The 27,960-nt window shown below is 37.9% G+C and overlaps 2 protein-coding genes across 2 annotated transcripts in view; both read left to right on the forward strand.

Annotated features, from left to right (window-relative positions):
• Positions 1–5,375, forward strand: part of MLIP (muscular LMNA interacting protein) — a 115,493-nt gene extending 110,118 nt beyond the window's left edge. Inside the window, exons 13-14 of the mRNA XM_047860363.1 lie at positions 1,488–1,538; positions 5,322–5,375. Coding sequence (XP_047716319.1) covers positions 1,488–1,538; positions 5,322–5,375 — 105 coding nt within the window. The remainder of the gene's footprint in view (positions 1–1,487; positions 1,539–5,321) is intronic.
• Positions 5,376–5,737: 362 nt separating this feature from the next.
• The window catches only part of TINAG (tubulointerstitial nephritis antigen), a 142,956-nt gene continuing 120,733 nt past the window's right edge, over positions 5,738–27,960 (forward strand). The window contains exons 1-2 of the mRNA XM_047860364.1: positions 5,738–5,872; positions 6,568–6,722. Of these exons, the coding sequence (XP_047716320.1) occupies positions 5,738–5,872; positions 6,568–6,722 (290 nt within the window). The remainder of the gene's footprint in view (positions 5,873–6,567; positions 6,723–27,960) is intronic.

Consider the following 27,960-nt stretch of genomic DNA (forward strand, 5'->3'; position numbering starts at 1 on the left):
GCAGTCAATGGTGCTGCACAAAGCTTTTATATAAAAGTACCTGTTGCTCTTCTGACCATTACTGTAAGGACATCCTAGCTACTTACAGACTCTCAGATTCTGAAAACTTTATAAAAGAATTGATTAGTTAAATTTAACCTGCAATTATTTTTTTTTGTAAAACTCAAAATCTTGTTTAAAACCATTTATTTTGCAAATTCTCTATATCTAATGGAATATACCCCTGTACTTGGAAATCAATAAAGGCCAGAATCAATATGTTCCAGAGTGTAGTTGTACAATATTCCTTGGGCCCCCATTTTTTTTGAGGAAATGTTCATAAACTCAGTCTAAAGAGAGTCAGTCATCTAAAAAGTGAACGTTACAATATGAATAATATTTTATCTTTCATATTTAATAGCATCTATCATTAGTGAATAATCAACCCTGAATTAAACCTTAAAATATCCATTTTCTGAAAACAGAATGTTTTTAGACGAGATTCAGGATGACATTTTTATGACTTTTGTTTGTTTCTTACACTTGGTTTAGAAAAAACAAATATTTCAGGGAAAGTATAATATTCTTAAAATATTTTCTATTATTTGAAATTGTTCCTGATTTAATCCTTGCCAACATTTATGAAATCCTTTTAGCTATAGAGTTAATGATTCTGAAAATAACAACAATTGTCTTATAAATTATCATCTATGATGGGATTATAATTGTATTTTATATATATCAATTGCATTAAGTAGCTCATTCTTTTGATATTTTGGTGCTGTTTTCTAGAACCATTCAAGATTCACGGAGGTTCAAGGGTAGGGTCAGTATTTCATCCGTATTTTAACCTATACTAGTGAGGTTGTAAAGAACAATATAGAAAAGTGATATGAGGTTGGACAACTGTTTTCATTTTATACAATCTTCATAATAGATTTTGTCTTTCAGAGTCTGAGATTTATTGATACTGAATAAACAATAACATCAGAAATAATAATAATATAATCATAGTGTAAGACAATATTTCTTGATGGAAGATTCAGAACATCTAATAGCCTTATACTTTAATTGTTCCCATCAAAATATACAGATTACCCAATTTGATATCCATGTTTACAAATTTTGTGTCATAAATATTGGGCCAGTAGCATACCAGGTTTCAAGAATTGTTTTTTTTACTTGAAATAGTTTCTTGCCTGCAACTGTAAAACATAATCTGCTATCTAAATTACCTTCTCTTCAATACCTAATGTCGTTGCCACACCTGGTTCCCAACATTAACTACTAGGCTTATCTCCAAACTCAAATCTTCCCATATATCCCCCTGGAGAGCCACACTGAACTTGACTTAACTACCTTTGATGGTCCCTCATCAACTGGGGCTACCAAAGGTGTTTAACAGGTTTTATTATTCTTCTGTTGAATCTGTACTACATTCTTTCTTCTAAATCTTCATCCCACTCCGAGTGTCCTATATCTTTACCTTAATCCCTATCTTCTCTTAGTTTCAAGACAGAGCTCCATCATATGATGTCATCACATGTGATGATGCTCAGGTACTTTCCTTTTCATCTTGGAATAAATTAGGGGGTCCTCTTTTTCTTGAGGTCTCATGAAGGGAGTTATTACTCTTCTTTCTTTAATCCCTCAAAGTAACATAGCCCAGTGGATAAGAGCAAGATGTCTCTGGACCGTCTAAGTTCATTTCTTGACACCACTCCTTCCAGAGAGTGATGTTGGTTAAGTCATTTAGGCTATGCATGCCTCCATTTACTCACCTGCAAAATGAGGATGATACTAGTACACACCTTACTAGAGTATTATGAGATTAAGATGTACTAATTGATGCAAAGCACTGATACTGGTAGTATCTGGGACATAACAACCATATAAGAACTAGATTTTATTACACCTTCTTGGAGTGCCATTCTTAGCATTCTCTTGAATCTTCATTTGTCCTGTATTCATTGGACGCTTTCCCTTTTGTATGCAGACACCTAAAAAAAAAAAAAAGACAAAATGAACACATCTCCCTCCTTTTCCTTGATAGTGCTACAAGCGTAGTAATTTCAAGACTTTCTTTCTCTCAAAGTGATCAATAGCCATTATCTTCATTCTCCCTCTATAAATTCGCACTTTAACCCACTCTTGAAAGCATTCTGTCTTTTTGTTTCAACCACTCTATTGAAACTGCTCTCTGGAGATAAACTGCTTGTCAGCAAACTCAGCTGAATTTCCTCAGTCCTCTGTGTCTTTTATCCCTTGCAGCAGCTGACACAGTTGATCATGCCCTTTTGAATCTCCCTCCTCATCCTACTCTTGGGATCATGTCTACATTCCAACTCCCTGACTGCTCCTTCTTTGTTTTCTTGTGGACACTTCTTCTTCCTCTACCCCTTCTCTCTAATTGCCTCCCTTCAGATACCCACCCACTCACAGGCTTCTGTGATTATCTTAGTCCTGATCATTCTCAAATCCACATTTCCTATTCTGTTTCTCCTCTGAGATTTAGTTTTATATCTTTAGCTGCTCTCTTGTCAGTTCCCCTCGGATGTCATGTTGTCACTTCAAACTCATCATTCATTATGCCTCGAATGAGTTCTGTTCTGGCTTCCTTACTTCTGTCGTTAATAACACAGTACTCAGTCCTCAAACTCAAAACTTGATTCAGCCATTATCCTTTTTCTGCTTTGACCTCATAGCTGATCATTCACCAAATTGAATGGATTCTTCTTTTGTCATGTTGTTATCTCTCCCTACTCTTTCTTATGATTCTACTTTCCTAACCAATCGACTTCTTTCCCTCCAGGCATGCCTTGGGAATTTCTTACTGTTTAACTTGCTCCTGCATACTCCTCATGTAAAACACCTTCCTGTTTTTCACCTTACTTATGCAAGGCAAACCATTCTCATCCTTTAGAGCCTAGTAAAACCATCCCTGCTCCTCTGTGAAGTTTCCCCATTCATCAACATTCAGGGATGTTTTTCTCCTTTTAATTTTTATAATCCTTGCCTGTGCCAACGTATCTCCTGTATATTACAAGTTACCTTGTATTCATTTGTTGTGATTGTCCTAGTGTCCATCTAGGGCGTGACATGCTTAATATGATACTTTTCACATTGTAGGTATAGCCATAAATAAATGTGTGTTCATGATGAACAAATCCTAACATGATACAGGTTATTCACTAGGAGCCTAAGATGCTTGAATATTTGGGATTATTTCCATTTTAAGTAGAAACTAAATATGAGTCAATTTATGGATTTATCAGTACATTTAATACAATTTCACTCAGTTGAGAAACTCCCTTTTTCTTGGGTTGTGTGCAATTTCCAGGGTGTTTATGGAGTGCTTCAACATAGGAACATAGGTGGGGTGGGGAGGTGGAGGCAGGGGGCATCTGATCTTTCTTTGCCATATGCGGGCTCTGGTATCTACTGGGGTGTTTTCAGTCCTGTCTGGTATATGACCATCAGTCATATAATACACTGCTGTTTCCTCCTTTCTTCACCTAAATGGCATGCCCTCATTGGTTCTAGATTAGTTACTTCTGAGCCCCTATAGTATACGTGGAAAACACAGTTACCTGCATCTTGGGAGCAGGTAAATTCTGTGAGGTCCTCTTAGAATCATCGATTTAGATAATCTACATATCCTTCTTTACTCTTCTTTTCCTGCCCCCTTGTTTGTAGAAAATTCTAGGAGTCCGTACTTAAGAATTTGCCTACCCACTAGAATTTATTGGTAACCCTGAAAGCAATACTCACTGCACTTTTGTGGTCATCTGTGGACATGTGAAGAACAATGCAATATTTGATTGGCCTGTGCACATGTTCCCAGTGGGGTGAACAAGGTGATGTTCTATTTTCTTGTTTTAGCTCTCATGCTATAAGCAATCATTCTCTCCATGTCTTAGTACCACAGATTTTGAATTTCTGTGCTTTTTCTTGGTGATTTCACTATTTAAAATGGCCTCTCAGGCATAGTGCTGAAGTTCTGTTTGGCGATCTATACATTAGAAGGCTATGATGTGCCTCACAGAGAAACTATACATGTCAGGTAAGCTTTCTTTAGGCATGAATAATAGGGCTGTTAGCTGTAGGTTCAATGTTAATGAATAATAATATATTAAATAAGATATCTTTAAACAGAAAGACACATTAAACAAGACTATATATGATTGACTGATGAAAACATAATCAGACTCACAGGAACTTAATCTTATATTTCATCCTGGAGCAGTGGTTCAGGATTTGCTAATTCCATATTTGCAGTGACTTAATACAACATAACTATTGTGAATAATGAGAATCAATTGTGTCTTTTTTGGTTTCCCTGAGAAGAAGTTTCATGTATGAGTAGTTAGTTTGGGAGGTAGTTCTAGGAAACACCAGTTAAGGAAGTAGGGAACTGAGACAAGGAGAAGGTGTCGAATAAAGGGTGTATCATCAAGCAAGTTACCATGTGGGAATTAGAGCTTGAGTTTGCTGGTGAATTCTAGGAGCCAATGTGGACAACTCAGAGTGAGGCAATCTGAGGTGGAGTGTAGGGGGGGAGGGTGGGCAGGGTGGGGAATCCTGCTTGTCTTTGTTTGAGGGTTGTGCCTGTGGGATGGGAGCCTTAATCCCAGAAGAGCCCTCAGGAAAAGAAAAGCAGGGACTAGTCAAATGAAGTTCAGACTCTGGTAATAAAATGTTAAGGCCCGAGAGGACATAGGTATGACAGTAATTTATATTTTATATATATTCACAAATCTTATGTTTATGTTCTAAATGTGGGGTCCAGGATCCTGTAAATCAAAACTTTGGCTATCAGAATGCAAGAGAATTTTCTTTAATTTTGACATATTATGCCGTGGGCCATATATCATTGCTGATACAATAAAGGGTACAGAGGAGTTATAGGTCTGGGTGTGGAGGGTCATTTTCTTACAACTATCTCATCCCCAGTCATTTTACCAATTTTTCCTCTATTTTGTAATTTATATAAAAATGTTTATCTTCAAAGTTAATAACACCTTCCACAGCATATCTGCTGATGTCTAACTCACAGCCTAGTGGATCCACCCTCTATGTTTTGTTTGTTTGTTTGTTTGTTATTTATTTTTGAGAGAGATTGAGAAAGAGAGAGAGAGAGGCAGAGAGAGAGAGGGAGAAAGAATCCCAAGCAGGCTCCATGCTGTCGGCATGGAACTTGACACAGGGCTTGATCTCACAAACCATGAGATCATGACCTGAGCCAAAATCAAGGGCTGGTCACTTAGCTGACTGTGCTGTCAGGAACCCACGCCCTCTATTTTTGAGAATTCAGTTCTTTTAGAAAGATTACTTTTTCTAAGCACCACTCAGACATCACCACAGAGGTCTCAACTACTCTCCTGGCCATCAAGTAAGAAAACTAATCTGCACATAAGGTATGTAACTGAAAGCTGATCACTCTTCATAACCTTTATTCTTTCTTCATCCTCTGCCTCATTTCTTCTGTGTTGTATTCCCATTATCTCTGAGGCGCAGCTCTCTTTTTAATTTTTAAGTTAAACCCAAATCCCAATTCTTCTGGCTTACTTTCCTTTTTCCCACTTTTGCACTCAGTTTTCTGTATTTTTTCCTCTTTTCTTATCCCAGCTCCATTTTCTACCTTGTTTTTAGCACAACCACAGGCCATGTGGACAGGAAGTTCTCTCTTACTGCCATCTCCCCTGGGTCGCTCTTCCGACTTGCAGTAGAAACGAACAAGAAAACACATGGCGGACCTATGAATAGTACTGAGAGGAGGGAAGGAGAACTAGACCTTCACAGTCAGGATGATTTTTCTGATGTGCTGGCAGGAGTGAGGCTGGGATTTCTTACTCAGGAAGGCTCTACAGTGAAAGCTTGCAAGGCTTTATCCGTGAGAACAGCATCTTTATAGACAGAGAGACAGCTTTGAAGCCCCAGGGGAACATTGACAGCCATTCTGAGGACATCTTCTCTTTCAGTTTTCGAAAAATTGTGTTATCTGGAGGCCTAATTTGTGACTGTGCAGCCATTTTATTCACTTTTGGTTTCCTAAAACGCATGATCCTTGTACCTTGTTTGTGGCCATTTACCATTTTCTTTTATTTCTAGTCTGCTTCTGTCTCATCGAAGAGATAAGTGTGGCAGGTTTCCTCACATAGGTATCCCCCATTGGTTCCACTGCTATTAAATTCTGCTGTATATTTTCTTTCTTTTTTTTAAACATTTATTTATTTTTGAGACAGATAGAAACAGAGCATGAATGGGGGAGGGTCAGAGAGAGAGGGAGACACAGAATCTGAAACAGGCTCCAGGATCTGAGCTGTCAGCACAGAGCCCAATGCGGGGCTCGAACTCAAGGACCGCGAGACCATGACCTGAGCCAAAGTCGGATGCTCAACCGACTGAGCCACCCAGGTGCCCCTCTACTGTATATTTTCTATGCATGTGTTGGAGCCAGCTTTTTCTAACACATTCAATTGGAGTGTTTCAGTGCTTATCTCTGGAGTAGCCCCTTGAAAAATAGCTTTTACTTCAGAGCAGGAGAGCATTAGCTATTCATCTCCTACCTCTGTTCTTCCTGCCCAGGACCCTCCCAGCCCTGATCACTCCAGCTTACAGACCCCAGGCTGTGATCAGAACTGCTGGGGGTCAGGGCAAGATGTGAAGATCTTTCATGGAGAGAGGAAAACATATATTCCTGTGGAAGATGACACGTGTCCTGATCCGTCCTGGACATTTTTGTAAAAGTGTATCTATTCTATTTTTCCTATTGTTTTGGAAAAAAAATACTTTTAAAAATAGGTTTTTTTTGAAAATAAATATCTTATATATCTACTAGTGTAACAAACCATTTGTTAATAAATAGTTTTTTTTTTTCAACGTTTTTTATTTATTTTTGGGACAGAGAGAGACAGAGCATGAACGGGGGAGGGGCAGAGAGAGAGGGAGACACAGAATCGTAAACAGGCTCCAGGCTCCGAGCCATCAGCCCAGAGCCTGACGCGGGGCTCGAACTCACAGACCGCGAGATCGTGACCTGGCTGAAGTCTGACGCTTAACCGACTGCGCCACCCAGGCGCCCCTAAATAGTTTTAATATTATATGATTTCAATTATTTCTTTGCTCCTTGTCATTATTAGAAGTGTCCAGTTTGATCAGTAAGTAGACCTAGAGCAACAAAACTGTAGCCTCTAAACAAGTTAAGACATCAGTTGCTGAATTAATCTTGTTGAATAAATGAATTGTTCTACGGCCATGTTTAGAAAAGTAATCCACACTCTTGCTTTAGTTTCCTTATTTATAAAATAGCAATAAAAATAGAATTCTAGCAGCACCTGGCTGGCATAGTAGATAGAACATGCAGCTGTTGATCTCGGGGTCATGAGTTCAAGCCCCACTTTGGGTGCAGAGATTACTTAAAGAAATTTAAAAAAATGTAAAAAAAAAAATAGAATCTCTATCATAGGATTTTTACCAAGATCAAGTGGCAACCTGAAACTTTCATGTTCCAACTTAAGTTCTCAGTTTTATATATTTTTTCAGCATGCTACCTGTTGTTTGTGGAATTTTGGTGCTGGAGTGAAGAAACAATCCATCGATATAACTGGGAGGACATTACTCTCATCTATAATGTGTTTTTTCCTTGTATTACAACCTATTCATTCCTTTAATGCTTTCAAGTTTATTCCCATATGTATTTGCTTTACCTCTGATTTCTCACTCCCCTTTCCTTTTTCTTCATAGTCTACTATACTATTTTTCATTTGTTTGCATATTTTCTTCCGAATATTGCATTATTTTGTGTACATTTAATTTACAGAAATGATATTGTTGACACAGGTCACTCTTTTTATGTGAGTTTCTTTTTCCTCTGGAATAGTAGGATATTGGGTTTGGTTCTAAAACTCTTACTCTAAGATCAAAACTGGGCTGTATTTCATGAGAATTATATGGGGAGCTTCAGAAGAATGAAGATTCCTGAGACCTACTTAAAACTCCTAAACTCAGGGGCACCTGAGTGGCTCAGTTGGTTAAGTTTCTGACTCTTGATTTTGGCTCAGGTCATGATCTCATGGTTTAAGCCCCTCATTGGACTCTGTGCTGGCAATGTACAGCCTGTGTGGGATTCTCTCTCTCTCCCTCTCTCTCTGCCTCTCCCCTACTTGCACATACACTCTCTGTCTCTCTCTCTCTCCCTCTCTCTCTTTCCCAAAATAGATGAATAAGCTTAACAAAAAAAAAACCCAAAAAGCAAAAACAAAAAACCAAAAAAACAAAACAAAACACTCCTAAACTCATAACTTCCACTGGACTGGATGATCTTAAAAGTTTTTACGTTTCTGAAAATTTTGAGCTTTCCCTATGGTAGCAAATTATTCCTCTTTCATCTTTTAAATTCCATAATGATTCAGCAAGAAGATAAACTTCATTATGAGAAATAAATTTACAAAGAAAAACTATATCAACATGTTAAAAAGTGCTTGATTATAATGGTTGATTTTTCACATAAAACTTTTATCAAGTAAAAGGAGACACAAGTATTAAATGGTATATATACTACCTTAGGTCACAGGATTTTTTTTCCTTAATTAAAGAAAGTCATAAATGTTAGGTTGAATTCTTAATCAAAATTGCTCCTATGTGCTTGTAACATTTACCATTGGGCTGAGTGTTTATATGTCCAGTATTCATGGGCTTAACTGAATCAGAAGGTACATTTTTTTTCCCCCAGAACACTGCTTCAATTATTAAAAGTCATTCTCTTTGAAAAAGTACTGTAGCTGCCAACATGTACTTTATGATTTACTTTTTAAGAAATTAAAATGCCTTTTTCATAAAATGAGATTTTAGAATATACCAATCCTTTATATTAGAATTATGTTCTTGCTAAGAGAGGTGAAACATTTAACTTGAAATGTATCTTATCTTTATGATGTGTCAACACAGTATTTACTGATCCGTTTTTATTAGCCTCTTTTCCAAGCAGCTGCTCTTGAGATTATAGATTAAGAACAAAGAGGAAATATAACTTGTCTGCAATGACAAAATGAGAGGAGAGTGAACACAATGGGGATATTTCAGTCCAATTCCATTCATTATTTGTTTTTTTCTACGTAAAGGATCACTCAGAATAAGCCGAAAGTGAGAGACAGTTATTTGAATAGTGTGGGAACCTTTTTAGCCAAATGTATTATGGATAAGAAATACACAGTTTAGGGAATAGGCATAGGAATGTTACACCTAAGTGTAATAGACAGTGAACTTCTCAGGAGATTCAAGCTCTATTGTCTTTTATTTTCACAAAATGGAGTATTAGGGGTTGGCAATGGACTCTGGAACCTCTGATGAGGTTTCCTGGTAGTGCTGTACTATGTGAATGAACTAGGAAGACAGAAGAAAGGAAGGCAACTTTTATATCCAGGATGGGTAGGTAGGAAAGGATCCTCCGTAAAATGGCTTTAGCTTGTTCCTAGGTCAAGAGCATGCTTCCTTTAAACCCGTTGGGTCATTCGCCCTATATATGTTGAATTTTCTCACTTTCTTTTCCTCCATTTGTTCTCCTACTTATTTATTTTCAAATTCAGTCAACTTGTAAAGTTTCTATTGTGTCCATTATTGAGACTATCTTAACTGGTGATATCATTGCATGGCTACTCAGAAAACTGACTCTATGAATCTACAGACATGTGATAAGTGAATTAAAATTTTAATATAGGCATGTTTCCAACGTGGGTTAAATTTTTTAGTAGCTCATCTGAGAGGAGATTTTTTTTTTTGAGACTTCCTCTGATATTTCAACAGAGATTGATCAACAGAAGTTAAAGCAGATTGTGATTTAGCTGCAGAAGGGAAAATCTAAAGCAATTCTAACCTTCACCTACTGGTTCAAAGGCTGAGGGGGCTTTGAAATAAAAATTTGTTTTTCTAAGGTAAGCTGTAAATATTTAGATCTAAAGATGTGAAAAGTCTTTTCCAGATGTATTTTAAGAATAAAGCAACACTCCTTTGAGAGAAGCCGTTTACAATTGCACCTAGCTTCAAAATGAGAAAATGAACACTAAGTTAAGTGATTTGGTTCAAGGTTACAAAAACCTTGTCTAAGTAAGAGCCTAACTCCCTACTGGTAATAAGGAGCATAAATTTTGCAGGTTTTTATTCCAACACGAGGTCTCGGAACCCTGGAGTCAGGAAGTTGACAAATTACTTATTTCACAAAGATTTACTAAGTATCCCTTAGGTGTCTCTGCTGGCCATACACGGAGATCAAGGTCAGAGAAATGTGAGGGGCCTTTGCCAGGTACGTTCTTCTCTACTTGGGAGAAGCAGAAATTAAATATGCAAAAAAAGCCCATTACTTAATGATCATTGTGGCAAGTGTCATGTAGAAGACAATCAAGTAGTTATGAGTATCTGTTACAGAAGTCCTGCTCTAGCCTGATGAATCCAGAAAGACGTAATGAGGCCACAGTGTCTGAATCCAGGTCTAAAAAGAAGCCATTTGGGGGCCTGCTGGGCACTCCGGTTAGAAGGAACAGCAGGAAGTTTTCCAGGCGGGAAAGAAAAGGAACAGGGCCAAGCGTGAGGAAATGGAAGCAGGCCAGCGTATTGAAGAAGCAACTGGAACCAAGACCTATCATTTGAAGTTAGTCAGAAGTAAGACTTTCAGACAGCCTCTGCATCCCTGGGGGCACTGGGTTAGCTGGATATGTGAGCAGAAGGCAGGGAGTGAGTTGAGGGGTCACTGAAGTTTTGTAAGAAAGAAATTCATACTGGGAAAAAGTAGGCATACGTTCCACTTTATTTATTTATGTTTATTTTATTTTGTTATATTATTTTTTAATTTAACTTTTTAATTTCTGTATAGTTAACATACAGTCATATTAGTTTCAGGTATACACTTTAGTGATTCAACAGGTCTTACAGTACTCAGAGCTCACCACGCTGAGTGCACGCTTCATTGCCTTCACCTATTTCACCCCACCTCCACTCTGGTAATCACCAGTTCTCTAATTTTTAGAGTTTTTGTTTTTCTTTGTTTTGTTTCTTATAACCCACGTATTAGTGAAATCATATGGATTTGCCTTTCTCTGGCTGACTTATTTTACTAAGAATTATACCCTCAAGATCCATCCACGTCGTTGCAAATAACATGCCACTTTATAGACAGCATTTTAGTTAAATTTCAAAGCATAATAAAGTAGGTTTTATCCCCTTTATTTCACATACAAAGAAACTGGGCTCAGAAAGTGTAAATAATTTGTATAAAATTCCAGCAGACTAGCTCAAAAGCTGGCACTTGACTAATGTTTCTTAAGACTCCCCCTTCAAAACAAAACAAAACAAAAAACTATCAAGGAAAGCATCATCAACTTCACCAATAGCACCACTCTGGAATCATAGACTTCTGTCTGGCCAAATAACAGAGCCATTTACGTCAGGAGAGGAACTAACCACTGAGGTCGTGCGCCTTCCTTCAGTTCACAGATGAGGAAACTGGAGACAAATGTTGCAGAATAATACTCCTAACACACCCAAGGCCATGACGATGTGAGTTATTGGAAGAGACTGGGTTTATCATGAAAGGCCGCAGTGCTTTTCACCTTACAACCCCAGGCTGCAACCATGTTTCTGCAGCAGACTCAAAGGTTAGTGTCTAAGAGAACCACTGTACATCTAATACTTTGACAGACTGAGGTCGCCATATTTACTGAAAGAAGTCATCTTGAGGGGCCCCTGGGTGGCTCGGTTGGTTAAGCATCTGACTTTGGCTCAGGTCATCATCTCGCATTTTGTGGGTTCCAGCCCTGTATCAGGCTCTGTGCTGACAGCTCAGAGCCTGGAGCCTGCTTCAGATTCTATGTCTCCCTCTGGCAGTACCTCCCCAACTCGTGCTCTCTCTCTCTTTCTAGAAATAAATAAATGTTAAAAAAATTTAAAAAAAAAGAAGTCATCTTGAACTTTAGAGGCAAAAACCTCATTTTATCCTCCTCCTTGATAATATCTGTTTTTGTTTCATCTACATAATTAGAAATCCTTCTGTGTGAATAAACCAAGAAAATTTATTTTCTATCATCCCAGAGAGATAAGCCACCTTGCTCTCAATTCCAAAACTTTTCTGGAAACTTTGGGAGTTTCTGAGAATTGGATAACTATTCTGATACTGTAGAATAGAAAACCTTTGAGGTGGGCGGAATAGGAGAAAAAGCCAACTCAAAATCGGTTTTTAATGTTTTTAGATTTTTCAGGAAACCAAAACAGGGGCACTGTTTGCCTATGCCAAATTGTTTTCAGAATGGATGAATCTGTATATGTTCATAAAGAACATTCTGTTCAAAATGGGTAAATGCAAATTAATTGGGCTTTTAACATTAAAAATGAGTGCCAGGGAGCAGGTATCTTAAGAGAAACAGTTCTGAAAAATCAAGTATCAATCATATTTAGTTAGGTTCTCCACTAGAGGGCAAGAAGGACATTTCAACACAACAGATGCCTTAATGACAGGCTGGCATTTGAGACCAGGCATGTTTCAGGTTATCTAATCGCCAGTGTTCATTCTTAAAATGTACTTAATGTAATCACAAACAGTTGACTTTTAAATTTCTTCCAGGAAATCAAGAACAATCAATTCTTATACCTCTGTCTCTGAGCTCATTTGTTGTCATCTATAGCTAATTTTTTTCACTGTAACATTTTTAATAAAATAATTTTAAAAATTAAGAACTTACTAATTCATAAGAACTGTGCAGTAGGAGGCAGGCTGGATGGCAATTTTAGTGAGGAAAGGTACACTTGGACAAAGATGATTTTTAAAGCTCTTATAAAAAACATACTGGCTCCTTAGAATCTATTGATCATACTTGTGTTTTATAGGCATAAAGAAAATAAACTGCCATCAAGTTGCACCTTGTTCAGATAGAGGCACAAAGGAAAAATGAGTTCCTTATATATCAGAGCACTCAGCTGCCACCTGCCTCTTCCCCAGTGCATGGTATCTAGAGCTGTTTCCTTGGAAACAGAGCCTGAGACAAGGGTTCAGGTGTTTGTGATTTACTGAGGTTGTGCTATTTCCTGTAAAAGAGAGAGTGAATCCTCATTGAGAAGGACAAGTAGCAGAGCAAATGTGTTCTCAGGTAGAGGTGAGCCTTGGCCTAACTCATAGGGAGGCTAGCATAGATTGCAAAGCTATCCACCCTTGTGGAAAAGGTGCTGAACTTTGATCCCCACTGTCAGTCAATCTTTGGTTGTGGACCATGATGTGGGAGAGTGTCAAGAAACTCAGCTGAGGGCTAAGGGCTGGTATCCTCAACTGAGGGCAATGGTCTATAGAAGGAGGCAGCTGTAGGCCCTGAAATATGATAAAAACCCTTGTGGAGGCATTCATCTTTGTAAACCGAGTTTTTATAAATTGAGTCTCCATATATATATATATATATATACACACACACACACACACACACACACACACACATACATATATATGTTTATCTTTGAGCACAGTTGTTTGTCTAAACTTCCTTTAATGCTATGACTTATTTTTCAAATGTCTTTTGTATGAGGTTGATCCACATCCAACAGTTCTTGACCTACAAGAACATCAATTTTATCAGTTTGATATGGTTCAACCTACTTTTTTGTCTCATTGCTTTAATTTATTTCATTATTCTTTTACTCAATGTAACAAAAACCACATATACCATGTGGTATGTGCATCATGGAGGAGTCTCTTATTTTGAAACTTCAGGGCAGAATGTTCCTATGTGGCTTCATCTTGCCTAATGTGATCACTGTTTTACTCCTTTCACTAAAATATAAGCAGAACATTTTTTCAGATTTTTCAATTTGTTGAAGTTTACCCACGTGTGACTGGTTCAATACAACTCAGAACATTTCCTTTACAGCTATCAAATAATAGTACCCATTTGCCCTCAATAAGCCTTATGCTCCATATGTTCTGTGAATCAAGTAGCAACCTTTTGTGGAAGGAAGATATGACCATGGGGTTGGACCCTTCTTCAGGTTGTTTAAAAATATTTACTTAGCTCCCATTGGTCATTGAAACACTATCTTAGTTCTATTGAAGCATTAAAATGAAGCATAAGGTCTCTCCTTTGCCCTCAAAGAATCAGAGGTCAACCACTAATCTCAATACTTTGTATTGTTAAGAATATATACTTATGATGGTCAGATCTTCTTGTCCATTGAGTTTTTTGTTTACTAGTATATAATGTATTTTCTTGTCTCTTATAATTTTTTTCTTAAGGTGCATCCATTTATAAATATAACATTGCTATTCCAGTTTTATTTTGTCTCATTTTGGATAGATAAATCTTTTCCTCTTATTTTCAATTTTTATACGTTTTCTTGTGTGTGTGTATTTTTTATTGACCAAATATTCTCTGGTCTTGATTTTTAATTGTGCCTATAGAGATTTCTCTTAATGTATGAGATTATCTCACTACATGACCTTAATATTGTCATACTATTTTACATTTTCCATTACTACAATTTCTTTTCTCTCCAGCTTTCCACCCAAGAGATTTGGTTTTAGTTTACTAGTTTAAAAGTGATTCATTCTATTTTGTTGTTATGATTGCCCTTAACTTAGGGTCCACATTCATGTTCATATATCCTTATTAATATCTAAATCTTCTAGTAAGACAAGTCTCATCTTGCCCCTTCCATTACCTCTCATCATGTTGATATATTTCATTCTCAATTTTTATTTCTGCCATTTTATGGTTATAATTTCTGTCTTTTACATGGTCTTTCTTTTTTCTATTTTCTTTTTTTAATGGCAAAACCATACTCAGAGTGCTTTATTACCCTACCTTCCTGAATTTCCTACTTCACCCTCCTGCATTTGTTTCTCTTCTTGATCTAAGAAGGCCTTTAAAGCGGTCCTTATTTGGCAAATATTCTGAAGCTTCGTATGCCTGAGAATGCATTTTATGCTTCAAAATTTCAATAACATTTTAACAGTTTATCAAACTGTAGGTGATAAAAATATTAGACAAATATGTACTATTATAAGCATTTTTATCCTAATTTGCAAAAGATCTCACTCTTTGGAATGGCTAAAACCTACTAACATAACATAACCAAACATAGGGGTTTTCTATGGACTTCGAACTTAGTAAATACCACATCCATTATGGTTTGAAGTTTGAATAAAAACTACCATGGCTGTTAGGATGTGCTTTTGGCGGGAAGATAGCAAGGAGTAAAAGGAGACAGATTCTCCAGGGATGAGATTTTAGAGATGAGATTCTCCAGGGATGAGGGCTGCCTCTAGTATGTAGCCTGTCTGCCCCACTTCCTTGGAGGTGGACCCCATTCCTCCATCTTTATATACACTGCTTCACAGTACATTTCAGGAATGACATGAGCCCCTCCTAACACTCTTACCTTGTCTTCCGTATACCTTGAAACTGTCACTACACTCACTGCCTAGCCCCCCATCTTGCCCCACCTACATCCTGCAGTGCCTATTGTAACTTGGTCTTAGATTGCAGCCATTCCTGACATACTCTGACAGCCTTGCTCTCCCGATCTTAAGTCATACAGTCTTCAGCTCATTTGCTCTCTTCCTCTTCAACCTCTCCTCCTTACATTCTCAAAGATGCTGCTGGGAATGGAGTGTTAGGGGAGAGCAGAATGGGGTCTGGTAGGGGGGTGTTTGGAAGTCGGGGAGAACACAGTTTGACCCCATCATGTTTGTGCCTGTTCCTCCTAAGAAACACTTTTCCAAATTTTTGTAATACATCGATTGACATCTGTTGACACACTCCTGGGTCCTGGGATAGGTTTCTTGCAACTTGGGAATAACTAGTTGCAAATTAGGAACAGCTGGAATTGGACTGAAAAATATTTATGAGGCTGAATCTTAATACCGAGCTGTATTTTTTATTATTTGTCCCATTGGAATATAATAGCTAATAGCCCTTATGTTCTATGGAAAAGAAAGAACAGGGGAGAAAAATAACCCACCAACATTATCTTTTGTGAAGAAAGAGTCTTTTGGTTTATGACTGTATTAGAATGAGTATGATATCAACAACAATTGAAAGTGATGTTTTGCTTGTAGTACTAAGCAAATAATTGTGCCCTTGAAGGTTAGAGGAAAGACAGAGAACAAATATGCTTCCTTGTCAATTCCAATTTCAGTTTCCCAAATTTGAATCCCGAATTTGAATGGTGTTGGAATATAGATGTTGTTCCATTTTCATTACAACCTGGGAGCTGTGCAATGAAAAAAGTGAATGGTGTAGTTCAACCCCTTAGGGAAGTCATTTTCTAGTTGAGAAAGAAGGAAGTCTAGATGAAAAATGTGAATAAACACAGGGATGTGGTATTTGTTTTCAAAACAGGCTGAACACAGAGTAGATGAGGAAAAAAAATTCCATTAAACTGCCCTTTAGAAAGTGGTCTTTAGGGGCGCCTGGGTGGCGCAGTCGGTTAAGCGTCCGACTTCAGCCAGGTCACGATCTCGCGGTCCGTGAGTTCGAGCCCCGCGTCAGGCCCTGGGCTGATGGCTCGGAGCCTGGAGCCTGTTTCGATTCTGTGTCTCCCTCTCTCTCTGCCCCTCCCCCGTTCATGCTCTGTCTCTCTCTGTCCCAAAAAAAATAAAATAAAACGTTGAAAAAAAAATTAAAAAAAAAAAAAAAAAAAAAGAAAGTGGTCTTTAGAGGAAGGAATTCTAACTGTCCCAAGCCTTATCCCTCCTGGGATGGAAGAGAAAAGGCGAACAATAAAAATAGTTTAATTTGTAAATTTTCAACCATATCTAAAAAGACTTATTACAAAGATCAGAGCAGAAAATTCCTGTTTTCTTACTGGTATTAGATTTACTGGTACTTAGACCCCAAAATAATGATATTAATGATCAACACTCAATAGGAAGTTTTCTCTGGGTTTATAAAACAATGAAAATATACCAAATGCCAACTGAGTATATGACAATACTCAGGGAATACACAGAGGGATGTTGTGAAACTTTGTAGTATTTATAGAAGTTCATACATACAAGGAGCAAGTAGCACAGTTAAGAATTGATATTAAGGATTCCAGATAAGATTATTTTTTAGTTTTAATTTTTAATGTTTATTTATTTTTGAGAGAGAGAGAGAGAAGGAGGGAGAGGGGGAGAGAGAGCACAAGCAGGGAGGGGCAGAGAGAGAGGGAGAGGGAGAATCTGACAGTGCAGAGACAGATGCGGGGCTCAATCCCGAGAACTGCGAGATCATGACGTGAGCTGAAATCAAGAGCTGGACGCTTAACCAACTGAGTCACCCAGGTGCCCCTCCAGTTGAGATTCTATGGAGAGTTCATCTTTACCATTGATGGAGGTACAGCTTCTAGCTCAGCTGTGGCTCAGTGCAGGAGATTCCAAGAAAGAAGCAATTTTTTTTTTCTGAGACAGCATCATTTATCCATCAACAGAGTTCCTTTTATATGTCACAGACTCACCGAGTTATCTGAGTAGAGGAGGTACCAGAACTCATCTAGTTAGGGCCCAGAGTTTAAAGATGAGGAAACCAAGGCCCAGAGCCAAAGTGATGTTCCCTAAGTCACACATAGGAAAAAAAAAATTAAAGATTTTATTTTTGAGTAATCTCTACACCAGCATGGGACTTGAACTTACTACCGCAAGATCAAGAGTCACATGGTCTACCAGCTGAGCCAGCCAGTCACCCCTGGCATGGGAAAATTTTTAATACTTTTCGGCATCACCAAAAAGAGATGCTGCATCTTTAAATTCTAAAAATAAATATTTAAATTACTGATATTCTGTAGGTAATTTTTCAGGCTAGTGCAGAAGAGCTCTTTAAGACATATGGGTAGGAGTAGTATATTTCTCCCTGTCATTGAGAGCAGGTTTTTCCTCATAGCACATGTCATAAACTGCCCACAGTAACAGAAAACTTGGATCACTCCCATGTTTTGTTCAAGGCATAGACTTTTTAAAAAATTTTTTAATGTTTATTTATTTTTGAGAGAGAAAGACAAAGCGTGAGTGGGGGGAGGGGCAGAGAGAGAGGGAGACACGGAATCCAAAGCAGGCTCCAGGCTCTGAGCTGTCAGCACAGAGCCCAGTGTGGGGCTTGGACCCATGAACCATGAGATCATGATCTGAGCTCAACCAACCACGCTCAACCAACTGAGCCACGCAGATGCCAAAGGCATAGACTCGAGCAATAAAGCGGATCCAGTGTTTGGTATACAGCAGCTCGAAGTCTTTATGGGAAATAAGACAAACCCATATTTCGTACTCTTCATTCCCTTACCGAGCATTTTGAAGGACTTCCACCTTTACATCGTAAGTGGAGGTGGTGCCTGAGAAGAAGTTTGCAAGACATTTAAGCAGTTCAAGAGAAACTAGAAATACAAACCTGCAGGTAGAGTTAGTAGCCTCAAACACAACTAAATTCATTTCCTTTTTGGGCAAAAGAATTGTGAGTGTTAGGGTGCCTGAGTGGCTCAGTCGGTTAAGTGTCCTACTTGGGATCACGTCATGATCTCAAGGTTCATGGGTTCGAGCCCCACATAAGTCTCTGTGTTGACAGCTCACAGCCTGGAGCCGGCTTTGGATTCTGTGTCTTCCTCTCTCTCTCTGCCCCTCCTCTGCTCATGCTCTTTCTCTCTCTGTCACTCAAAAATAAATAAACATTAAAAAAAATAAGAAAAAATTTAAAGAAAAAATTGTGAGGGTCAAATAGAACACATGTGCATGATAGTTCTAGCTCAGAATTCCCTCGACTTGCAAAATTTCATACAAATGAGTTCTTTAGGAATGCAGTAAATGCGTCCTAGTTCTTCACTAATTCAGAATTCTTTAATTTTGCAAGTCAGAAAAGCCTCTTTTCCATAGCCATCTCATTCATTCTTTCTTTCCTTAATTTATTTACCCAGTAATCATTTGCTTGTACTCTGTGCGGAGCAGGTCCTGTGCCAAGTGTAAAGGTCCTAAAACTGAATGACACAATCCACGTGATGCCCAAAGGCTTACACTTTCATAATGACAGCATTATATACCTATGAAATACACAATTTGCTGTAGGTATTGCTAAAATAGTTTGTCACATCTATTTTGAGGGATGTTCTTCAGACGGTTACACTGTAACTTGAGTGGTTCACAAGTCTACACCAGGAAATGGAAGTGGAAGTTACCGTTTACCAAAGATGAATGGAGTGAAGGAGATTTAGGAGAAGATATAGCTCAGCTAAGAAGCAATCTCAAAGGATTGAATTGTGAATAGCATTTGTAGCACTCTTGCCAATTTTAAAATGTTAACATTTCTCACAAATCTTCCTCTGCTTCATAATTTCTGGTAGCCAAGAAAACCACCTTCATCTTCATGTGGGAGGCCACCAAAGTTAGAGCTTTGAATTTCATTTCTCATGTGGAGTCAAGACTTAAAGAAGTGGTTTAACCACATTTTGCATGTTTTCTTTTTTTCTGGTTGTCGGGGTTCTGATTTCTTCAGTTGGTTTGAGCTCATTTATCTGTCTTTGTTAGAGAAGTTCGTGTTACCTTGGGAGAAGAAGTGACATTTATAAGAAAGCCCCACACTGGTAACAAACACTTCATAAGGCTTTATATTAGTGTGGTGGCAGCTGGGATCAAGAGTGTAATAAAAATCAACTGAATATTGTGTTCAAATACCACTTGTTGATTATCCCACAGTAGTGAGTGAGCAAAGGTCCAATTAATCTGTGATACAATATCCAGGACATGAGTTTGCATCCAGGATAAAAGTATGTTGTGTCTCATTTCACCTGAGCTTTCTATCTCACTCATCCTTCTATGCTGAATAATGCTCTGATGATAAAATTACTAACTTTTCAGGGTTTTTTTTTGAGGCATAATAGTAATATGCTTTCCAGAACACTTAGTACCAAATAAACAGTCTTGAATGACTCTGTCCTTCACCATACACCTACTCACTGCATAGCAAGCCACTCACCTATGTAGAATTTATTTTGTTTTATTTTTTAAGTAGGTTCTATGCCCAACATGGGGCTCAAACTCATGACCCTGACATCAAGAGTCACTCATTCTACCGACTGAGCTAGCCCAGGTACCCCTGTAGAATTTATTTTAATGGTTTAGCTTCATTGTTACCATTCTTATTGTGAGAAGATTTTCACACAATATTTTATTGTCCTCTGCACTTAGCATCTCTAGCCCTCATGTGGTACAAAGTCTCTCTATTCAGCATAGATATCAACACTCAACATTAATTTTCTCCAAGGCTTCTCAGTGTGTCTTCCCTAATCAGTAGGGAAGTCATATCAACATGTCTACCTGATGCTTCTTCACTCATCCTAGGGCATAGGGGGTCTAGAGTCACCCAGGAAAATCTTGAGTCTGTTCCACACTGTAAGGCAATGCTTTTATATAAACCTTCTTCTTTATTCTCTCTATTGAATTACATAAATCTTCCAAGCCCCCCGACCTCTCACTCCACTTCCACAGCCTTCCATATTTTGCACATCAGTCACAATGACTTTCTCTCTTCTTCTTCTTTTTTTTTTTTTAATGAAAATCTGATCACACATGCCCCTTTCTTGCTTAAAGTACTTCACTGGTTTCTCATTGCCTGGAGAATGAAGTCAGACTCCTCATCTGACACATAAGCTCCATTGTATTATGTCTCCGGTGTGGCCTTTCATAACTATACCAGACACTCCCGACTGCTTCTGATCTCTGAATGAGGCACTCATGTCTTCAATATGTGGCTGTTCCTTTTGCAAAATGATGCACCCCACTCCCTTACCCTGGCACCCTGTCCTGTCTCCTGAGTAACTTCCCGGCATATTACCACTGTACTCTTGCTTTGAAAGCACAGTCTCTGAAACTTTCATCCTGGATTCCAGTCATGGCTCTGCCGCTTTCTAGTTCTGGACCTGGACTAAGTCATTCTGTCTCTGAGTGCTTTAATTTCCTCATCTGTGAAACAGGGTAATACCAGTGCTCACTAGAGTGTTGTGAAAAGTAAACTAATATGTGTAAGGAATTCGTCATGTGAGTGCATAATAAATTGTTATGGCTAAATCCATTAACCTTCAAAGATATTATTATCACATTTTATTTTACATTTTTAGTCAGCTTGAGGATAATACAAAGGCAAACCCACTGTGATAAAAAAAAAATCATAAAGAGAAGAAAGCATTCCAAAGCCAAACATAAATGATTAGGGAAATACCAGTTAATTTGGATTCGTCATTTTCTGTTCTCGTCTGTTGATTAGGGTAGTTAACACACAGTTTCTGAAATTAAAGATTAAAATGAAATGGATATAAATGAATGAGTGCCTATATTGGAAAGAAGGAATGGAGTATAAAAATAGGTATTACATAATTATTCAATTACTTTTGTAATCTTAGCTGAAAATTTTATTGGAAGGTTTCCAACATTTTAAAATTTTTGGATATTTATCCTATTATATCTTAAACGACTAGGAGAATGAAAATTTGCCATTGTGCAAACTCTAATGATTTATATAATTACCCTAGAGCTTGGCCTAGGTATGCTAAAGATTCTGCTGCCTCCAGGACCAATTACCTGGGTCTAAGGTTTGAAATGGTACATAGAGTCCAGTCCTGAGCCATACTTAGGATCTCAGGAGACCTCAATGAATGAGAACTAAGCACTTCCAGATGATTTCTGGAATGCTATTTAGATCTCTAGTTGGCTCTGGGACCAGATCATGCTTCTATTTAAAGCGATGGTCTTAGGCAGCTAGGAAGTCTTGATGTTACGATACCCAGAGGATTTCATAGTTGGGAACAGAGTGTAATGTTTGGGATTTAGTGAAACTATAGCTTTAAATAAAAGCAGGCTCCATTTGTGAAAATCTGATGGAACAGAGGGAGGGAAGCCTGAGGAGATGTGGAACAGGACCTCCTTGGCTATCCTAGCAGCCAGTGATGGCACCCTCCCTGGGCCAAGGCCAGATTGTTGGGCTCCTCTGAATTTTACTGGAGGATTAGGAACTAGTCACTGCTCTACTGATTTACTGATCAAAGCAGGACCCTAGTGAGAGTGAAAGGGGGGGGGGGAATTATTTTTATAATCCTGATTTGCCCAGGACAATAGTAGGAACAAGGAATGCTCTGGCAAATCAGGTACTGTGGTTCCCCCGAAGTTGAAATGAGGAGAGATGGTGAAAAAAGGGGGGCAGATTTATTATGAATGATAGCCCGTCCCTGCCCTTCATGTATGTGGGTCCCTCATTCTGCCTCTCTCTTTTCCTGCATTACCTTTGCCTTTTTCTATCTTAATAGGTTTAAATGTATGTATAATGCTTAGAAGACCCCTGCAACAATAAACATTTCTATATAAGCAAAAAGCCTCTCTCCTATTAAAATGGCACTGTGTTGTAAAGTAATTGTAATACCCTCATCCTGTAAGATTGCAATGCTTATGAAGTCCCTATACATTGAGATTCTTAATGTTTGCAATACACAATGCTTTATATTCTGAGGAAGCATTTACTCTCTGTAGACACATCTGCATATACTGGGATCTGAGCATGATTGGTTTCTTTCGCTTTTGGAGCTTTTCAGTTTGAGGCCTATTGTGAGGATTGAGACATAAATATAACTTTGTTTCCTCTCTGTGAAATCTGCCATGTGTTTTAACAATTCATTTATTCAATAAATAATTAATAACTATCTATGCTATATGCCAAACACTGTTAAGAGTTTATGTGAGACACAAAGATAAATAAGATATGGTCTCATGCTCAATGTATTCACCACTGACACTTTTTTTTCTATGTCAAGAATATCTGCCCATGTTTTTAATAACAAATCAAATCAAATTTAAATTCAAATCAAATGTTTACATTTGGAAGAATCTACTGTGGTCAGCGATAATATACTTATGTCATTGCTTAAATATCTATTTAAATGAAATTTAAACATTTATTTCTCCTTACTCCTACCCCTGATCACATCCTGGGCAACTTTTCTGTGAAGCTGAGTCATCCAATGGTGGCTATTCCTGAACATGAAATTCTTGATTCCTAAGAGGTAAATGTAAGATACAATTAGAGATATAGTTATCCATTTCCATGTGATATTAGGTTGTAGAAATAAATCTTATTTTAAAAAATATTAATAGTTAAAGTATTTTTAATATTGAAATTATTTAAATATTATTAAATTATTTAAATATTAAATTTAAATATCTAAATTTTAATTTTTTTAATGTTTATTTTTTTTTGAGAAAGAGAGACAGAGACAGAGGATGAGCAGGGGAGGGACAGAGAGAGAGGGAGACACAGAATCCGAAGCAGTCTCCAGGGTCTGAGCTGTCAGTACAGAGCCCGACTCGGGACTTGAACTCACGGACCACGAGATCATGACCTGAGCCAAAGTCGGAGGCCTAACCGACTGAGCCACCCAGGCACCCCAATATTTACATTTTTTAAAAAAGAAAAAAACTAACTGGTCCACTTTGTGTTGTTCAGAAGCAATTGATAGCTGAGTAAGTACATTCTTGCTGCTTGTCGATGTGAAAGGTGGTTCTAGAGGTCCCCATGTGTGTAGCACCTTGATCATAAACCAACTCTTTCTATCCCAATATCTGTCTTTGAGATTTCCACTTCGGATACATATGTGAAACACTGTTGTCCTGTCTCGACCGTCAAAGAGTGCCCATAATACTTATGGTGGGTGTTGTGAATCAGCAGCCCCAATGTCTCATGGTGTCTCAGTTATAGCTCATTGGAAGGTGTCTGGCGAGCTCACTGAGCACTGCCCCTGATCCCCTGGTAAATTCTGCTCAGGGCAGTAGCATATAGGCAAAAGCATACCAGTTGAAACATACCTGTCAATTTTCATACAAATGTGCAGTCACTTCACATCTTGTGCCCCTCTTCGTAGGGGCACCTGGGTGGCTCAGTCTGTTAAGCGTCTGACTCCTGATTTCAGCTCAGGTCATGATGTCACGGTTCATGGGTTTTAGCCCAGGTTCAGGCTCTGGGCTGACAGTGTGGAGCCTGCTTGGGATTCTCTGTCTCTCCTCTCTCTTTGCCCATCCCCTGTTCTCTCTTACTCTCTCTCTCTCTCTCTGTGTCAAAATAAATAAACTTAATTTTTTTTTGTATTTTTATAAATGCTGTGCCAAAGAGGCAAGGAAAAATCGTGTGCAGAAATTTTTAATTTTCTCTTAATCAAGAGCAAGGATAATTGAATAATGTTTTCTTCTTCTACATCCTCTCAAAGTGGTAAATGTGAGGGAAAATAAGTAATTTTTAAAGGGCTTTTCAACATTTATTTATTTTTGGGACAGAGAGAGACAGAGCATGAACGGGGGAGGGGCAGAGAGAGAGGGAGACACAGAATTGGAAACAGGCTCCAGGCTCTGAGCCATCAGCCCAGAGCCTGACGCGGGGCTCGAACTCATGGACGGTGAGATCGTGACCTGGCTGAAGTCGGACACTTAACCGACTGCGCCACCCAGGCGCCCCTTAAAGGGCTTTTAAGAAGGGGGTGAGATATCTCATGCTTTCATTTCAGATACCCTTGGATAGTGACTTCTGCAGCCTCCAAATTTAGAAAAAAATAAGCATAATACAAAAGAGAAGTATGAATAATACAACTGCAAATAAAATGTAACTTTTCCCAAAGCATATTTTGTACAATTTAGGGCACATTACCCACTTTTCTTAAACTGAAATTCCTATTTCTGCAAATTTGAAAACTTTTCTCATATGAGACCATGTGGCTCTCTGCTATAACATTAGTCATTAAAACATAAAACTGTGTTATGAATAAGTGTGGATTTCTACCCTTGATCACTTCTTTGATTATTTTTAAATAGGATTATTGGTTCAATGACTATGGACATATGGAAACATTTTAATACATATAGCCAAATTGTGTTCCTAAAAAATTGTAACAATTTACCCCAGGAGGAGCCTGTTTTTATAGCTGTTTTCGCATATTCTTGCCAGCATTGAGAATTATCATAATTGCCAATTTCTTGAGAGCTTACTATATGTTAAAAAGTATTATGCACTTTACATGCTTTATTTTACTTAATCTTCACAAAACAAAGATAAGTACTATTATTGTTCCCATTTTACAGGTGAGGAAACTGAGGCTGAGGGAAATCATTATATTGCCTAGAACCAAATAGCTGGGAAGGGTCTGCTCCAACAGGAATTGAATCAAGATCTGACCGCCTAGAGCCTGAGCTCTTAAGTGCTCTACTACTCTGTCCAGCTCTCTACCTAAATCTCTCTATCCTATCGAAATCTTGCTTCCTTTTAAAGTCCTATTTTAGAATATTAATAATTTAAGAGAAGAAATTATCTTTCATCACATTATTTGCATTGTAAAAATTCTGGACTTTTCTGTGATTTTTGTCTGTTTTGTTTATGCATTATGCGTTTATCTACTGGTATTCTTATTGACTTGTGAACTCCCTTTATATTAAAGATATTCACTCTTTGTCAGTGTGCTAGCCCTTTTAGGGTGATAGTGGCAAATTGTGTAACAGTAAAAAATCAGACAAACCATTATGTCCAAAGGTGGAACGACTGAATAAATTTTACACTGATTTCGGTGAGTGTTTTCATAACTTTCCCATTCGGCCATTGAGTTGACAGCCTCCTCTGCATTTCTTGTCACTGATTAATTAGCTTCTTGACTTCAGTAACCTGCAGAGGCTTAGCTTCTCTCCAGCTCTTAAGCCATTCCTTCTGTCATCTGATCTTTTTTTCTTTTTTAAGTAATCTCTACATCCCTCTCTCTATGACCCTACCCACTCGCACTCTGTCTCTCTCCCTCAAAAATAAATAAACATTAAAAAAAGTTTTAAAAATAATCTCTACATTCAACGTGGGGCTCAAACTCACAACACCAAGATCAAGAGTTATGCACTCTACCAACTGAGCCAGCCAGGTGCCCCCAAATTTTGCACATTTCAGAGGTATGTAAAAAACAATAGTGACAATCAAATGTTTTCTTTCTTTCTTTCAAACATAATAATTTTGGCTTCAACTCAAATAGCCTGTTTCTATGCAATAAGAGTGTTTCTACAGAGTCATAGAAAAATCAGCTGGTTATTTAAATAACAAAGGCATCCAGTTCAGCTAGTAAGTGCTGAATTAAGAACCTTTGAACGTGTTGCAGAAAAGGATAGCTTGGATATCATATTTGTATTTTTTGCATCAAATATCATAATTCTAGGGACAAACTTAAAATCAAGCTAGTGGATAAGATTAACCAAAAGTGATTTCAACCTCAGATTTCAAACATATGGGAAACAACATAAAGGAAACTAAAGTTTGAAGTTTAACATTTGTGAGATAGTTACTGTTGGTGTTAAAAGACATGTAAATGATTAAACAAAAGACCATTTTATGCTTCCAGTGTGCTGTGTGTTACTTGTTGGTAATACTGGCATGTTTGGAAGCAGTTTGACAACTTTTTATAACTCCTTATGATATGTGGTCAGACTGTAATATTGACCCATATATTTTCCTCAAACCCTCTCTTTTTATTTATTTACCTGCAAAGCATCAACCAAGAAAATGATCTGTTTTTATACAACAATTCCATTCTTGTTTTAAAAGTTTTTATTCATTTATTTTGAGAGGGGGAAGAGGGGCAGAGAGAGAAGGAGAGAGGGAATCCCAAGCAGGCTCCGGGCTCAGCCTGGAGCCCAACATGGGGCTCGTTCTCATGAACCATGAGAACATGACCTAAGCTGAGCTCACAACAGTCACTCAACCAACTGAGCCACTCAGGTGCCCCTAAAACAATTCCATTCTTATGACTTTATGGCCTAAGGAGTAAACCATTCCAGTTATATATGCAGTGCAAATAACGAATTATGGAAGAACCTTGACTGGATCTCAGAATTTCCCCCTTGGTTTTTCCTTCATTTCTGAAGGTAGCGGCTTGTCTTTCTCACTGCCAGAGAGTCCCACCTAGTATTTTCTTTCAATCATGTTATTTGTAGATACTAGTTTTTAAAATTTGCTTTGAAATTCATTTAAAAACAAACAGACCTCAAATATATCTGATTTGATTTGCTCCTTGTTTTTATAAATCATAAGATTTATAAAATAACTTTTAAAAGAACTAACTCAAAACAACACTTTCACTTACAATCTAATTCAGTGGTTCTCAACTCTGTCTGAACATTAGAATTCACTGGGACTTTTTAAAAGCCTCAGTAGCAGGGTTCCACTCCAGGCAAATTAAGTAAAGGATCTCTGGAGGTGGGTAAAGACATTGATTGTTTGAAAAATCTCTCCCGGTGATTCAAATGGACAACAGGAGTTGAGATCCTCAAATTCTAGCTCCTTTATTGGTAGTTTAGGAGGCAAAATTGAATAAGTTATTCAATCTTGGAAACCAACATTTGAAAGTAAAAGCAGGAGAATCATAACAAAAGTTTGTCTTGGAGAATGCTTTGAATTAATTAAAAATCTGGTCACATCTTTCTGTCTAGTGTCATAAAGATTTAACCTGTGCTTTAACCTGGTAGATTAACTTTGAGAGCTCTGCTCTATGTTGAGATCCACTGCAATTTCTTTAGTAAAACCTAATATTTCTTTCTATTTTCTTTGATAATCCCCACAAGCTTTGGAAAACCCATAGGCTGGGCAGGGGATAGCATTTGGCACAAGCTGAGTGTGAGGGTGGGGTGAGGGTATTACATTCCAAAGAACTTATTTTTAGCATTCTATATGGCACTTTTAAAAATAGTTGGCTAATGATGAGCTGTTATACAAGCAAAGGAGGTCACTTTCATACACGTCAATTGTTCACACCAATACAGTAGTTTCCAAGTAGGTGTATAACACCATCTAATTTATAGCAAATTCCCTGCGTGAGGTAAACGATTTCTGAGTAGAGTTACTTCAAAGAAATTAAATTCTAGTAGCAACAATTATTTCTGATTGTATTCATCATGTCTTGTGAATTTGGCAACACTTTGATCCACAACCATTC

This window comes from Prionailurus viverrinus, chromosome B2 (genome assembly GCF_022837055.1).
Source record: "Prionailurus viverrinus isolate Anna chromosome B2, UM_Priviv_1.0, whole genome shotgun sequence".
Classification (NCBI taxonomy): Eukaryota; Metazoa; Chordata; class Mammalia; order Carnivora; family Felidae; genus Prionailurus; species Prionailurus viverrinus.